Source organism: Hypanus sabinus, chromosome 4 (assembly GCF_030144855.1).
Source record: "Hypanus sabinus isolate sHypSab1 chromosome 4, sHypSab1.hap1, whole genome shotgun sequence".
In the NCBI taxonomy this organism is placed as follows: domain Eukaryota; kingdom Metazoa; phylum Chordata; class Chondrichthyes; order Myliobatiformes; family Dasyatidae; genus Hypanus; species Hypanus sabinus.
In genome coordinates this window covers 179,756,939-179,774,039 of record NC_082709.1, presented here as the reverse complement: position 1 = coordinate 179,774,039, position 17,101 = coordinate 179,756,939, and the positions used below count along the sequence as shown (strand labels likewise).

The following is a 17,101-nucleotide window of genomic DNA, read 5'->3' as shown; positions in this document are numbered from 1 at the left end:
ACCCAGCAGATCCACAAGAGCCTGAATCCCACACTCAAGAGCTTTAGGAACTGTTTCTTCCCCTTTGCCATCAAATTTCTGAATCGTCCATGAACCCAGGAACCCAAACTCATTAATTTCTCTTTTTTTTAAACTATTTTTTTATTGAAACTTGTAATTTTTTAATATCTTGGAATGCAATGCTGCCACATAACAAAAAAATTCATGACATAGGCCAGTGATAATAAACCTGATTCTGATGCTGACTGTAAAATTATGTAGAGCTTTAATGCCTGGAATCTATTTGGGTCTCTTATCATGTTAGGGCAGGTTATTAGTGATGGACCAGTGAATGTTTTAGTTAACAGATGATGTACAAGACAATGTGCCCCAGAAGAGCTCTTGCACACTCAGAAGCTATCCTGTACACATAGCAGTGAGCATGCAAAGCAGGCTTAGTAGAAGTGTTAGGGTTTCGGGTCATAGAGTTCTACAGCATGCAAACAGGCCCTTCAGCCCATCTAATCCACACTGTCCAAGGTGTCTACCTCTGCTGATCCCATTTATCTGTCCTGGCATAAAAAAGGTTGGGACCATCTGTTCTAAACCTTTCTTATCTGTGTGCCTGCTTAAACATCTTTTAAACATTGTAACTGTTTCTACAACTATAACTTCCTCTCATTCCATATATACACCACCCCCTGTGTGGAAAACTTGCCCCTCGGTTCCTCTCTCACCTTAGACCCAAGTCCTCATGCTTGAGAAACTCTCCTAGCCTGAGAAAAGGGTGTGAGCATTCACTTTACCCACTCCTTGTGAAGGGAAATGGGTTCAAGAAGGAAAGGTCAAGGATGGTGTGCTGAAGCATGGTGATTTATGCAACGCCTTGCAGCATCAGTGCTCACTGATCAGGATTCAATTCCCACTGCTGTCTGTAAGGAGTCTGTATGTTCTCCCCATGACTGTGTGGATTTATTCTGGGTGCTCTGGTTTCCTCCAGAATTCCACTATGAATGGGATGGATATTGCCCAGATGTAGGTTGATGGGATTTGGCAGTTCAAATGGTTCGCAATGGACTAGATCAGTTAAGTCAAGTTTATTGTCATTTAACTATATACATGTATATAACGTATATTACCATATAATGTAAATAGAAACTAGGCAAGGCTTCTCCAAACTAACATTGGAGGGCACAATGTTAGGGTTTCTATGTTTCTAAACCAGGGTGTAAAGCACAGTAGTACACTTAACACATAAATGGGCCTAAGGGCCTGTATTGTGCTGTAGTTTTCTATGACTGAATGATTCTTTACCAAGGATTAGGTTAGGATTAGGGTTGGTAAGTTGTAGGCACACCATGTTGGTGTCAGAAGCAGGGCAACACTTGTGAGCCGCCCCTGCACATTCTCAGACTGTGTTAGTCATTGACGCAAATGACATATTTCACTGTGTGCTTCGATGTACTTGTGGCAATTAGAGATAAAGCTTATCTTTTAAGGATTGTGAGTGGGCTTCCTGCCAATCATTGAGTAGAAGATGTTGAGGAGAAGGTTGGCTACTGGCGACCGGTGAAGTGGATAGTTGGTGGTGTTTAGTACAGGGTATTAGTCTTAGTAGCCATATGGCATGTGCATTAGTTTCTCCAACTTCTGGTAAGTTTTCCCCCTCCCCTTCCCTCTTCTTCAATTCCCCCCTCAGGCCCCCTATTACCTCTTCTCCTCACCTGTCTATCACCTCTTCCTGATGCTCCTTCTCCTTCTCTTTCTCCCATGGTCCACTCTGCTCTCCTATCAGATTCTTTCCTTTCCAGCCCTTTAACATTTTCCCCTATCAGCTCCCAGCTTCTTTATTCCTCCCCTCCCACTCAACAATCAACTTCCAGCAGTACTTCTTCCCCTCTTCCACCTTCTTATTCTGGCCTCTTCCCTTTCCTTAGAAGTCCCGATGAAGGGACTTGTCCCTAAACATAGACTGTTTATTCATTTTCTGACCTGCTGAGTTCCTCCAGCATTTTGTGTGTGTTGTTTTCATATGTTGGATTGATTTTTATTGCAGTATAACTTTACTCATGTTTGATTATATGTTTATATAATTGGCACTTTGCCTGTAACAAAGTTCAGTGGAGTTCGAATAATTCGAACTTCGAAGTAATTCGAAGTGTAGCCTGTTCTGTGTACCTGGCGGTATCTTTGTCTACAATCCTGAGACACACCAGCTCACAGTAAATCAAACTGTCTCAGGGTGTTGTTATCAAAATATTTTCTTAACTGTCCAGTTTGAGCTGGTTGTCAGCAGAAAGACACCTATGAGGCAAGGTTCTTTCTTTGTTTTACTTTCTCTCCCTCGCCTCCTTACCTACAGTAGAGTGAGGTGGTTACGCATATTTCTTATTATGAAAAATTAATAAATGGGTGTAGCCTCATTCTTGACCCCTGCCTTTTTCTTGAGTCCTGGATAATGTCGTCTAACTTAACATAAAAGAACATACAACATAAAAGAAGTCCATTTGGCCCATTCAATCAATGCTACTCCACAGAGCATTCACACCCTCACTTATTTTCCCCATTGTCCCCTCAGTTTCTACCACTCCTCTACACACTGGAGACAATTTAAAGTGGCCAATTAACCTGTCAATGTGCATGTTGTTCCATGGTTTCCTCTGCTGCCACCCTGAGGCCACACTCAGTTTGGAGGAGCAAGACCTCATATACCGTCTGGGTAGCCTCCAACCTGATGGCATAAATGTTGATTCCTCCAACTTCTGGTCTTTCTCCCCCTTCTCCTTCCCTTTTCTTCAATTCCCCATTCTGTCTCCCTTTCTTATCTACTCTCTTCTTTTCATCTGTCACCTCCCCCTGGTGCCCCTCCTCCTTCCCTTTCCCCGTTGGTTCACTCTACTCTCTTATTAGATTCCCTTTTCTGCAGCCTATCAACCTTTTCAACCTATCAACTCCTAGCTTCTTACTTCATCCACCCTTCCCCACCCACCTGACCACCTAGCACATTCTAACTTGCATTCCCTCCCCTCTCCCCCACCTCCTTCACCCTTCCTTTCCACTCCTGAAGAAGGGTCTCGGTCTGAAACGTTGACTGTTTATTCATTTCCACTGACGCAGCCTGACCTGTTAAGCTTGTAGAGTTAAAGAAAAGTACAACGCAGAAATAGGCCCTTTGGCAATCTAGGCCATGTTAAACCATTTAATCTGCCTAGTTTATTCGACCTGCACCCCGACCATAGCCATCCATTGCCCTACCATCCATGTACCCATCCAAGCTTTTCTTTGTTTCTCCAGCGTTTTTTATGTGTTACATGTCTTTGCAACGTTGGAGGGAAATGAAGTACCAGGGGAAACCCCAGCAGACAGGTCCATGAGTCAGGGTTAAAGATGGGTCTCTGGCACCATGGGGGTTGATGGACTTTGGTTCAGTGGAGAGGTTTATTCTACCTAGAGGACTGAAGGTTAAGGAGAGATTAATAGGGAATGATGTTTTGAGGATGGTGGATGGCAGTCCAGGTGAGGAGACGCTGGAGGAGGTGTAGCGTGGCATCCCCGCTCAGTTGGAGGCTGACCTCTCCTGTCAGTGCTGCCAATCAGTGTTCGATTAGATGAATGACAGGCTGGATTGCTGGCAACTGTACCATCAGCTTGCGGGACATGTTGCTCAGGATCTTGAAATATGTATGTGCTTTTCTTTGCTCAGTACTTTCAATGTGCTGTGTATGTTTTACACCTTGACCCCAGTGGAACTCTATTTCATTCAGCTGTATCCATGTAATTAAACTTGATTTGATTTGGAGTGCTGGGTAAGTGGGCTGCTTTGTCCTAAAAGGTATTGGGCTTCTTGAGAGTTGCTTGAGCTGCATCGATGCAGCTAAGTGAAGGTTATTTTATCTCACTTTCCTGACCTGTGCATTGCAGATGAAATTACTTCGATCTTTCAAGAAAGGAGCTACTTGATGCAAGCAATTCAGTCCAGGTGAGAAAATGCTGGAGGCGGTGTAGCATCGCATCCATTCTTGGTTGGGGCTGGTCTCTCCTGTCAGTGCCGCCCTCCAACTGATGGAACGACAGGCTGGGTTGCCGGGAGCTGTACCATCGTTTTGCATGATGTTGGACTGTACATATGTTTTCTTGTGTAGCAGTGTGTGTTTTTTCTTTCACTATTGTGAACGTAGGTTATGCTGCTGGGCCTCAGAGGGATGCTCTCTCATTTGACTGTATCCATGTATGGTTTGAATGATAATTAAACTCAATTTGATTTGAGTTGATTTGAATCCAGCCTCTGACCTGTTCTTACAGCCACAGTATTTGTAACGATGAAAGATTATTTGTCACATGTACTTTGAAAACTACAGTGAGATGTGTTGCTTGCATCAGGGATGTGCTGGGGGCAGGTTGCAAGAGTTAACACGCTTTTAGCACCAATGACTTACTAACCCTAACTGGTACACCTTTGGAATGTGGGTGGAAACTGCAGGCAACACGGTTATGGGGAGATTGTACCAACTCCTTATAGATTGCAGAGGGAATTAAGTTTCTGATTAATGGTATCCCCCTGCCTCCGATCATCAGTAGTGATTAAATGCCAAGGGCAGGTGGTTTTTGGGTAGCATAGAGGTTAGAGAAATACTGTACAGTGCCCGCTAGCAGGGTTCAATTCTCATCGCTGTCTATAAGGAGGAGTCTGTTTGTTCACTTTGTAACCATATTGTTTTTTACTGGGTGTTTTTTTCCCTCCATACTTCAAAGACGTAGAGTTTAGGGTTAGTAAGCAGTGGGCTTGCCATGTTGGTGCCAGAAGCATGGTGACGCTTGTAAGCTGCCCCCAGCATATATTCAGACTGAGTTGGTTGTTGATGCCAAGGACACATTTCAGTGTATGCTCTAGTGTTTCAATATACATGTGACACAGAAAGCCAGTCTTTATCATTAGTTCTTTACCTGTTGAGGCACTAGCTGCCTAGTACGTGTTACGTGTCAGCTGAAGTCTGAATATTTTCCATTATGTAATATGTTGACAAAATTATAGTCCAATTGCTATTGAAAAAATATAACCTCCAACACCCATGAGCGAGCCTACAATGGAGAAATTACTTACTAAAACAGTCATTATGATAATTGTCCTTCTGCAAAAATCACTGCGGCAAAGTTCCCTAAAAACAAACATTTTGCTGCCTCTCTCAAATCAGTTGATGTCTGATCGACCTTGATCTTATTAACAAAAATGTGCTCTGCTGAACATTTTTTATGAAGGGATCAGTTGGTTATTGTTAGCCCTCAGTTTGGCTTCCTCTGCTACTGCAGGGAAAGAATACATTAAGGAGATTGATAGGGAGCAGTGTAGTAATGACATCCTATCAATCTTAGCGCACAGGGCCTATGAGCAAAGCTACTTGGTCCACCAGCTTGATAGACCTGCTAAGGGCATCGTGTGAGGTTAACCATGAACGGAAAGGCATCTCCGGGTGACTTAAGTTTGGAATGTTGCAAATGCTGTCTAAGCACACACCTCATTCAGTGTGGGAACAGGCCCTTCGGCCTAACTCATCCATGCCAACCTAGGTCCCCAGTTAAGCCAATCCCATTTTCCCGCATATGGCCCACATCTTTCAAATTCTTTCCCATCTATATTCATGTCCAAGTGCCTTTGCAATGTTGTTATTGTACCTGCATCAAACAATTCCTCTGGCAGCATGTTCCATATAGGCACCAGCCTCAATGTGAAGAGATTTACCCTCAGAACCCTTTTAAATCTTTCCTTTCTCACCTCAGACCTATGCCCTCTAGCCTTTGACTTCCTTTCTTTGGGAGGAACTCTGCAGGCATTCACTCTGCCTATGCCCCATGTGGTTTTATATTCCTCTAGAATATTACCAGTGTTTTATGCTCCAATGAATAAAGTCCTAGCCTGCTGAGCCTCTCCTTATAACCCAGGCCCACAAGACTTGGTAACATTCTCCTAAATCGTATTTGTACTTGTTCCAGATTAATAAGGCCATCCCAATAACAGGGTGACCAAAATTGTTTGCAAAACTCTAGGTGCAGCCCTGCCAGTGCTTTGGATTGACACCTTGAATTAAAAACAAAACTGATCTGCAGTTTCACCTTCTGACATTGGGACTTTGATTTTCCCAAAAAATACAATTTACCTTTCAGGCATGAAACAAAATCCATAGGTTCTCCAACCGTTCCTCTCTTTGCATAGGCTGTCTGATCTGCAGTTTTTCTAGCAATTCCTGTTTTTGTTTCAAAGCACAAAAGGTTGTCCCAAAATGATCCCTGACAACTAAATTCCTCTGAAGTGCTGCCACTATTCCCCCAAGAGGACCACAACTTTGTCATAGTTAGGAGGCGTGCATGCCTCAATGACCTGGAGAGCTATGCTGGTCGGAGTCAGGGCTTTATGCTTTGGGTCTTGGGAGGGTTGCCCATGCCAAACAGGTCAAAGCGTAGAGAGCAAACCGATTCTCCAGGTTTGGGGGCTCAGCTCAGCTCAGCTCAGAGTTAACAAATCCTGACTGGTCAAACAAAACTGTTACAGAAACAGCAATAAAGAATCCTTCTACATCTGTGTGCGACCAAGGACAGACAGAGATGGTGGAGCTTCGTTGCTGTCCTAAACACCAGTGACATAATGGGAAGCAAGTAAGTTTCCATTATTGTAATGTAGGTGAAACCAAGTTTTACTGGGATGCCATCTGGATTAGAGAACATGTCTTATGAGAAGAGGTTGAGCCAGGGCTTTTCTCTTTAGAGAAATGAGATGAGAGACTATTTGAAAGTGTCTCAGATCAAAGGAGGCATAGAATATGGGACCATCAGCACCTTTATCCAGGGCATCAATGGATAATACCAGAGGACATCCTTTTAAGGTGAGAGGAGGAACAAAGGGCCAGTAGTGTGTTGTACTGTTCTATGTTCTGCATTCAGGTTGTACACATCAAGCCCCTATAAGCAGTAGTTTGACAATGACCAGAGTTAGTGATACTAGTTGTGGGTTAAATGTTGGACTCTGGACTCAGGGGAGAGCTCTCTGCTATTTATCCAGTCCGTAAGAGCCAGCCGAGAGATCAGACATCATCTGGCAGTGCGTCACTGTCTTGTCACTGCACTGCGGCTCTCTACCTGGGTCTTGAGCTCTTGTCAGTGAATAAAAGTCTCCAACATGTGAGGACAGCGACAAGGCAGGTAATTACCAAACCACAGCTAATGCTGTGGAAAAGCCTTCCTCATTAATAAAACACCCAGATTTAACTGGATACCCACTTCCATTGGCTGTTGAACAAAAGTGATTCTCCGTGGATTTCAGTGCTAAGTTCAGGTAGCACTGTGAAACTCAAACAGGGTGTCTGATGGACTGGGTCCCTCAGGCACAAATAGACTTGGTCTAATGTGTCTTACAAGAGGGAGAAAGGGTAAAGGATGGATGTTACTATACTCCTGACACAAGAGGCCATAAGATGCTGGAAGAACTCAAAACATCAGGCAGCATTCTTGGAATGGAGGCAAATAGATGGCTTACATTTCAGTTCAACACTGAGTCCTATCACAAAACGTTGATATCTCTTTTTCCTGTCTATAAGGGGAGTCTAAAGCTTGAGGGCATAGTTTTAAGTTGAAAAGGGAAAGACAGACTGAAGGACAACTTTTTGTGTGTTGTTCCTCTCGGCAAGTTAGCATTTTGTCTATTTTTCACAAGGCCAAGTTGTTAGCTTGATGCTCAACCCAGCACGGACTGAAAGTGTGCAAGGAGATGGCTGGCTTTGAACCGGGGACCATTTGCCTTGAAGTCCGGAGCTGATGCCACAACACCGTCGGTAGGCTATATGGAGGGTGCTGCCAACAGAAATGGTAAAGGTGGGTTCAATTCTTGACTTTTAAAAGACATTTGGATGATAGGAAAGGTTTGGGGAATATGGGACAAATAAGGTTAAATGTGACTAGGTGGTACAAAGGAGCTGGGCCAAATGTCTTGCTTCCGTGCTGTGTCACTCCACGCGATTTCTGGACACTAGAGGATCACGGGGAATGGGTTGGGACAGGAAAATTGTACTGAAGTAGATCAGCCGTGGTCTGGGTCAAGGGGCCAAGTAGTCTGCTCCCCCTCTTATTTTTTATGTCCCTCTGGTTTTTGATCAGGTGACCATAATGTTAAACGACGCTGCTGGGAAGTCACTTACCCGCCTGTACAAGCATGAACTCCTGAAACCTCGTCCCTATCTGGTTACTGGCTGTGCAGTTGTAGCTGCCGAAGTCACTGTCCACGGCTGGAGTAATCTTCAATTAAAGAAAGACAAATCATGGCGTTACCATTCTGTCTCATCTCCTTTGGATTGTTACAGCTAATTCATCATTAAAACCAAACTTTCCTCTCAAACCTCCCCTCACACAATGTAACCTTGATACATAAATCACGGAGGACCTTGAAACAAGATCAGGCCTTATTCCTATTCTGTCTTTAATTAGAAAACCTCTCTAGGTGTTTCATAAAAGGGTTATTGAACAAATTTTGAGACTATTATCAAAGCTGTGAAGTAGTTTGATCAAATAAAGTGATGTGAAGACCATAACACATAGGAGCAGAATTAAGCCATCTGGCCCATTCCATCATGACTGATTTATTATTCCTTCAACATCATTCTTCTGCCTTCTCCTCATAAACTTTAACACCGTGACTAATCAAGAACCTATCAATCTCTGCTTTAAGTATACCCAATGACCTGGCCTCCATTGTCATCTGTTGCAATGAATTCTACAGATACACCACCCTCTGGCTAAAGAAATTCCTCCTCATCTCTGTTCTAAAGGTACACCTTTCTATCTGACTCTGTGCCCTCTGGTCCTTGACTCCCCTACTATAGGAAATATTCTCCCCATATCCAGTTGATCTTGACCTTTCGACATCTGATAGGTTTCAATGAGATACCCCTCATTCTTCTAAACTTCAGCAAATACAGGCCCAGACCATCAAATGCATGCCATACATTAAACCTTTCATTCCTGGGTTCATTCTCATGAACCTCCTCTGGAACCTCTCCAATCCCAGGACATCTTTTCTTACATAAGAGGCCCAAAAATTGCTCACAACACTCCAAGTGTAGTCTGATTATTGCCTCGTAAAGTCTCAGCTTTTATATTCTAGCCCTCTCAAAATTAATGTTAGCATTATATTAAAAAAGCCTGTGAAAATTATAAGAGACAGAGAGAGGGCACAGAACTGGAGAGTATGACATCGGTGGCAGAGAGGAGGGCGCTGAGTAGGCTACGGTGAATCATGGAAAACCCTGAACATCCTCTGCACAGCACCATCCAGAGACAGAGAAGCAGCTTCAGCGGCAGGTTGCTGTCAATGCAATGCTCCTCAGACAGGATGAAGAGATCATTACTCCCCAACGCCATTCGGCTCTACAATTCAACCACCAGGGGCAAGACATGTTAAAGTGCCGGGGTTAGGACTGAGCTTAAGTTACCACTCAATGCACTTTAGTAAACTATTTAAGAACTTTTTAAAAGCTATTCTCCTTGGGGATGAATAAAGTATCTATCTATCTATCTATCTAGATGAAGAGTTGGAGAAGTTGAAGGAAGGAAGTTTAGATGGTTCAGATTTCAAAGAAATTTATTATTGAAGTACATGCACTCAGTGATCACTTTAATAGGTACACCTTCTTGGCACATATCTAATCAGCCAATCATGTGGCAGCAATTCAATGCTTAAAAGCACTCAGACATGATCAAAAAGTTCAGTTGTTCAGACCAAATATCAGAATAAAGAAGAAGTGTGATCTAAGTGAGTCTGACCATGGGATGATTGTTGGTGCCTGATGGGGTGGTTTAAATATCTCAGACACTGCTGGTCTCCTTGGATTTTCACGTACAACAGACTCCAGAGTTTACAGAGAAAGGTGCAAAAAACAAACAAAAAAAAAATCCAGTGAGCGATAGGTCTGTGGGTGAAAATGCCTTGTTAATGAGAGAGGTCAGAGGGGAATGGAGAGAGCGGTTCCGGCTGGCAGGAAGGTGACAATGACTCAAATAACCACACGTTACAACAGCGGTGTGCAGCCAAGTATCTCTGAATACACTGTACATCGAGTTGTGAACTGGTTGGATACAACAGCAGAAGACCACACCGGGTTCCACTCCTGTGACTAATCAAGTGACCACTCAGTGTATACGTCACCATATACTACCTTGAGATTTAATTTCTTGCCGACATTTTCAGAATTTATGAAAAAACTATAAATAGCAAAGTCTGATATTCAACGTGTGAAACTGTACAGATAATAAAAAAGTAAATAAATATTACTGAGAACGAGTTGTAGGGTCCTTAAAATTGAGTCATTGAAATGTAGAGCGGGATGGCACACACTCCTGAATGGAGGAGCAGTTCAGATTGTGGTCTGATCTACAGACTGCAATACGTAACAATAGGGACTAACACCTCTACCATTTCTATACTCAACACTGTGTCCTCCACAGTTAAACACTGTACATCTGTTAGATGTTTGCTAATAGCGGCTGGATCCTTTTTGGCCTCAGCACAGTGGCATGAGAACAACAGATCAAATATTTTGGTAAATCTGTGGCCTTTCCACTATATCCTGCATTCTGTTACTGTTTTCCTTTTTGGCTACCTTGCTGTGTAGAATAATTTCTTTTTACAAAAGTTTATTCATCAACACAATAATCTGGGAATCAAAACTTCATCAAGTACCTTCGCTCCATCCGACTCAGAATCAGAATCAGGTTTATTATCACCGGCATGTGACGTGAAATTTGTTAACTTAGTAGCAAGAGTTCAATGCAATACATAATATAGAAGAAAAAAAATAAAATAATAATAAAAATAAATAACTAAATAAATTACATAGACAGAATAGATTAAAAATCATGCAAAAATCAGAAATTTATATATATATATATATATATAAGTTGAGGTGATGTTCAAGGCTCCATTTAGGAGTCAGATGGCAGAGGGGAAAAAGCTGTTCCTGAATCACTGAGTGTGTGCCTTCAGGCTTTTGTACCTCCTACCTGATGGTAACAGTGAGAAAAGGGCATGCCCTGGGTGCTGGAGGTCCTTAATAATGGATGCTGTCTTTCTGAGACACCTCTCCTTGAAGATGTCCTGCAGTCCTGGGTAGTTTGTAGGCTGGTACCCAAGACAGAACCGACTAAATTTACAACCCATCCACCAAAAGTCAAACTTCCTGATGGCCAAACATTTTAATTCTCGTTCCCATTCCTGTTCTGACATGTTGGTCCATGGCCTCCTCTTGACAAAAGAGGAGGCTACCTTGAGGGTGGAGGACCAACACCTTGCATTTCATCTGCGTAGCCTCCAACCTGATGGCAAAGAATATCAAATTCTTCTTCTTGAAAAAAAATCCCTCCCCCTCCACTCTTCTATTCCCTACTCTAGACTCTTACCTCCTTCCCTTTCTCCTATGGTCTACTCTCCTCTCTTATCAGATCCCTTCATCTCCAGATCTTTATCTTTTCCACCCACTTGGCTTCACCTATCACATTCCAGCTATCCTCCTACCCCGCTCCCACCAGCTTTTTATTCTGTCATCTTTCTCTTTCTTTTTCAGTCCTGAAGAATGGTCTTGACCCGAAACGTTGCCTTTTTGTTCATTTCCATAGACGATGCCTGACCTGCTGAGTTCCTCCAGCATTTTGTGTATGTTGTAATCATAATCTATTTGCAGTTTCAAATTAAAATGTGATTATCACTATCTACAAGAAATTCGAGCCCCTGAGGGGCCCATGTGTAGAATGATTTGTCAGGGTGGCTTGCAGACTAAAACCTCTCACTGTATCTTGGTATATGTGACGATAATAAACCACTTCCAATAACTGCAGTGTATACCATCTACAAAATGTACCACAGTTACTTACCCCACTTACTCTAACGTGACCTGGAGAGACAGCAGAGAATATTCCCAGGATTGGAAGACTTTAGATAGACTGGGCTTGATTCCCATTTTCCCATATTCACAATTATTGAATATTTAATATTTCAGTAGTATTGGAGTAATAGTGTAAATATATTGTTTGATGAAGTATATATATATTTGTGTGTGTGTGTGTGTGTGTGTGTGTGTGTGTGTGTACACACAGGTATGTGTGTTATTTTGTGTGACTTTTTTTATCGCTCACCATTTTGAATCTGCTGCATATGTTTTGCACTTTGGCCTCTGAGGACCATTGTTTCGTTCGGCTGATTCCATGTATGATAATTAAACTTGCTTTGATTCGCAATGATTTCCTCATTTGTTTCAAAGATTCAAAGTACGTTTATTATCAAAGACCATATGCCGTATACAACCCTGAGGTTTGTCTTCAGACAGAGGCACCAAACAAAGAAAATCAGGAAACCCGTTCAAAGAAAACATCAAACACCCAATGCGCAAAAAAAAAGAACAAATCTCACAATGGCAAAATAAGTGAGTGAGAAACAGTATATAAAACACCAAGCTACAAAGTCAATGAAACAGACCAGGAATATTTAAATAATCCATTATGGGTTATATGTAAAAGTGCATGAATGGCATTGCCATTGAACAACTTTGGTCCCCTTATCTACAACAGGGTGTGCTGATATTGGAGAGGGTTCAGAGGAGGTTCACAAAAATAATTCTGGGATTGAAAGACTTATCATACAAGGAATGCTTGATGGCTCTGGGCCTATACTCACTGGAATTCAGTTTTAAATTCCGCATTAAGTATACTCAGTGGCTTGGCCTCCACAGCCATCTGTGGCAACAAATCCCTCAGATTCCCTACCCTCAGGAATTCCTCCTTACCTCTGTTCTAAAGGGACATCCTTGTATTCTGAGGCTGTGCTCTCTGATCCCATATGACAAATACAGCTAACCTTTATCATTTTGTGTTACGTGACTCTCTTTCTCAAGTACAACCCGGTTTATTATTAGCACATTTTAGTCATTTAGAGATGCAGTGCAGAACAGAGCCTTTGAGCTGAAATCCTCAATTTAACCCCAACCTAATCACAGGACAATTTATAGTGACCAGTAGACTAACCAATATACTTTTGGTTTGTGGAAGGGAACTGGAGCACCCACTCATTCCACTGGGAGGACACTCAGAGGTTCCTTATGGAGGATGCTAGGATTGAACTCCAACCTCTGACGCCCCAAGCGCTATGCTACTGTGGTGCCCTGAGGTAGCAAAATAGTGAAAAATGTTTGGTATGCCATCAACACAGATCATTTCATTGACGTAGTACATGGAAAAATAATAACAGAATGCAGAATAAAGTGTTACAGTTCTTGAGAAAGGGCAGTGCAGACAGACAATAAAATGCAAGGTCACGATGAGGTAGATCGTGAGGTCAAACGTATACCCTTGCAGTATCCACCTGAGAATTATATACACTTTATATACCTGTATGCCTGGTCATTAATGCAAATATCTAATTAGCCAATCATATAATAGCAACTCATTGTAGAAAAGCATGCACGTGGTCCAGAGGTTCAATAGTTGTTCAGACCAAGCATCAGAATGGGGAAGAAATGTGATCTAAGTGACTTTGACTGTGGAATGATTGTTGGTGCCAGAGTATCTCAGAAACTACTGAGATACCTGGGATTTCCACGCATAATAGCCTGTAAAGTTTACAGAGAATGGTGCGTAAAACAAAAAAAAGTGGCAAAAACACTTTGTTATTGAGAGAGGTCTGAGGAGGATGGCTAGACTGGTTTAAGCTAACAGGAAGGTGACAGTAACTCAAGTAACAACAGTGGTGTGAGGAAGAGCATCCCTGAATGCACAACATGTTGAATGTTGAAGTGCACAAACCTACACTCGTTCCCCTTCTGTACTAGGTGGAGGAGGTATCTGATCAGTTTGACGTCAGTGATGAGTAAACTAATGGAAAGTATTCTTAGAGATGGTATATATAATTATCTGGATAGACAGGGTCTGATTAGGAACAGTCAGCGTAGATTTGTGTGTGGAAGGTCATATTTGACAAATCTTATTGAATTTTTTGAAGAGGCTACGAGGAAAGTTGACGAGGGTAAAGCAGTGGATGTTGTCTATATGGACTTCAGTAAGGCCTCTGACAAGGTTCCGCATGAAAGGTTAGTTAGGAAGGTTCAATTGTTAGGTACTAATATTGAAGTCGTAAAATGGATTCAACAGTGGCTGGATGGGAGATGCCAGAGAGTAGTGGTGGATAACTATTTGTCAGGTTGGGGGCTGGTGACTAGTGGTGTGCCTCAGGGATCTGTACTGGGTCCAATGTTGTTTGTCATATACATTAATGATCTGGATGATGGGGTGGTAAATTGGATTAGTGAGTATGCAGATGATACTAAGGTCAGTGGCATTGTGGATAATGAAGTAGGTTTTCAAAGTTTGCAGAGAGATTTAGGCCAGTTAAAAGAGTGGAGATGGAGATGGCAGATGGAGTTTAATGCTGATAAGTGTGAGGTGCTACATTTTGGTAGGAATAATCCAAATAGGACATACATGGTAAATGGTAGGGCATTGAAGAATGCAGTAGAACAGAATGATCTAGGAATAATGGTGCATAGTTTCCTGAAGGTGGAATCTCATATGGATAGAGGGGTGAAGAAAGCTCTTGGTATATTGGCCTTTATAAATCAGAGCATTGAGTATAGGAGTTGGGATGTAATGTTAAAATTGTATAAGGCATTGGTAAGGCCGAATTTGGAGTATTGTGCACAGTTCTGGTCACCGAATTATAGGAAAGATGTCAACAAAATAGAGAGAGTACAGAGAAGATTTACTAGAATGTTACCTGGGTTTCAGCACCTAAGTTACAGGGAAAGGTTGAACAAGTTATGTCTTTATTCTTTGGAATGTAGAAGGTTGAGGGGGGGCTTGATAGAGGTATTTAAAATTATGAGGGGGATAGATAGAGTTGACGTGGATAGGCTTTTTCCATTGAGAGTAGGGGAAATTCAAACAAGAGGACATGAGTTGAGAGTTAGGGGGCAAACGTTTAGGGGTAACACGAGGGGGAATTTCTTTACTCGGAGAGTGGTAGCTGTGTGGAATGAGCTTCCAGTAGAAGTGGTAGAGGCAGGTTCAGTATTGTCATTTAAAGTAAAATTTAGTAGGTATGTGGACAGGAAAGGAATGGAGGGTTATGTTCTGAGTGCGGGTCAGTGGGACTAGGTGAGAGTAAGCATTCGGCATGGACTAGAAGGGCCGAGATGGCCTGTTTCGGTGCTGTAATTGTTATATGGTTATATAAAGTGGTCACTGAGTGTATGTTCAGTGAGATCTTCTCTTGTTCTTTTACAGTCCAGAGTACAGATCCAGGCTCCATTCTGGAAATGAGCATCCATGCATTTCGGTGACTTCGCAGCTTGGCATGGCAAATGCTCTGCCCAAGACAGCAAGAAACTGCAGAGTGGGTAGAAGCTGCCCGTGAGCCTGGCTTTCAGGCTTTTGTGTCGTCTGCTCGATGGGAGAGGGGAGAAGGAGAGAATGTTTGTGGCGGGTGGGGTTTTCGATTACGTTCAGTACACATTATTTTTTTAGTTGAAATGGTTCCCAATTTACCTCATAACTGGGGCATAGTGCGTCACTTTAACTATTAGTGGTCATCGATTGGAGTTCTCCCTGCAATGAGTTTGTACGTTGTGTCCATGATGTATGGGTTTCCTCCCACATTCTAAAGGTCTTTGGTTAGGGTTAGTGAGTTGATGGCATGCTATACTGGCACCAGCAGCATTCGAGCTGGCCAGCACAATCCTTGCTAATTTGGATTGACACAAACATTGCATTTCACTGTATGCTTTGATGTACGCATGACAAGTATCGCTAATCTTTCTCTTGGTCTGTACAGTAGGAAATATGAAGGTGCATGGAGAAGCCAGAGGGATGTTACCTCATCTTTCACCAAGCCTATGCTGGGCTTTCCAAACCTCACATTGGATGTCTTTACCTAGCACCAAAACACCTCATTTTAAAATCCAGAAGGGAAGATATGTTGATAATTTTTCTTCAATGTTGATGATTAGGTATAGACTTAGTGAAGACGGCTTTATTTTCTCTCCTGGAGATCGTCTGCTTTGAGCACAAATACATGATGATGTGATCTTAATGCAAGCCAAACACCATTCCAAACTTTGCAAAGCAGATGAGCTCCTCTTTTTCCTCACAGCAGGCAAAAGGCTGAAAAATGATCGCTTATTTTTAAGAAAAAAAATCGTTATTCTGAATCTGTGCTCTGTTTCTCTTTCTGATACAATACTTTACTTCTTTGAATGCACCCTGCCGTGTAAGTAGTCTCTATTTCAGGCAGAATTTTAATGTGGAGCTGGTTTAATTAAAAAGCACAGCACACAGCCTTTGTGTTGTTATTCTCCTGTGGTGACAGTGCCTTTCACATTTCCCTAATGTCCAAATAAGCCTTCTTTTCCATGCCCTCCTTTTGTGGAAGTCAGAAGCCACTTCACTGTCCTCAGGTCTAATTCTTTCTCCCCCATGACTTCAAAGCCTTCTCTAACAAAGTGTTCACTTTCTCTGACAGGCGTTAACAGCCAGATGTGATATCATCTGTTTTCATAATCGCCTCACCTTCCTTCCAGTGGGCTGAAGCTAAAATGTGTGGCATAAAAGCTTACAGATCATTGTTGTCCACAGTGGTCTCTATATTATAAAGATTAGCTTTGTCACACATACGTCAAAACATACTGTGAAAAGCACCGTTTCGCATCATTAATCAACCAGTCAGTTCGAGGACTCTGCTGGGGCAGACCGCAAGTGTCACCATGCTTCCGGTGCCAATATAGTATGCCCACAACTCACTAATCCTCGCGATGTGTCTTTGGAATGTGGGAAGCAACAGGAACAGACAGAGGACACCTGCACAATTATAGGAAGAGCGTACAAACTCCACACAGACAGCGGCAGAAATTGAACCCGGATCGGTGATCACTGGCGCTATCCTGCTGCCCTTAATTTATTAGAAACCAAAATAACAAGGGGACAGCTATCAGGAACAGAATGAACAGCCTTGCCTCTGCTCTCTTGCAAGTGATACTGTATGGAAACAGGCCCTTTGAATCTGTGCTGATACAAAGCACAGATCTTTATATTAATTCAATCCTAA

At 42.4% G+C, this 17,101-nt stretch overlaps 1 protein-coding gene across 5 annotated transcripts in view; it reads right to left on the bottom strand.

Moving 5' to 3' along the window:
- The window catches only part of LOC132393532 (neural cell adhesion molecule 2-like), a 1,581,614-nt gene that overhangs the window by 198,318 nt on the left and 1,366,195 nt on the right, over positions 1-17,101 (bottom strand). For all 5 annotated transcript variants that reach the window (XR_009511912.1, XM_059968913.1, XM_059968912.1 and 2 more), the window contains exon 11: positions 8,163-8,259. Coding sequence is in view for 4 of the 5 variants with exons in the window: in XM_059968913.1 (XP_059824896.1) it covers positions 8,163-8,259 (97 nt within the window). In the remaining variant the exon portion in view is untranslated. The remainder of the gene's footprint in view (positions 1-8,162; positions 8,260-17,101) is intronic.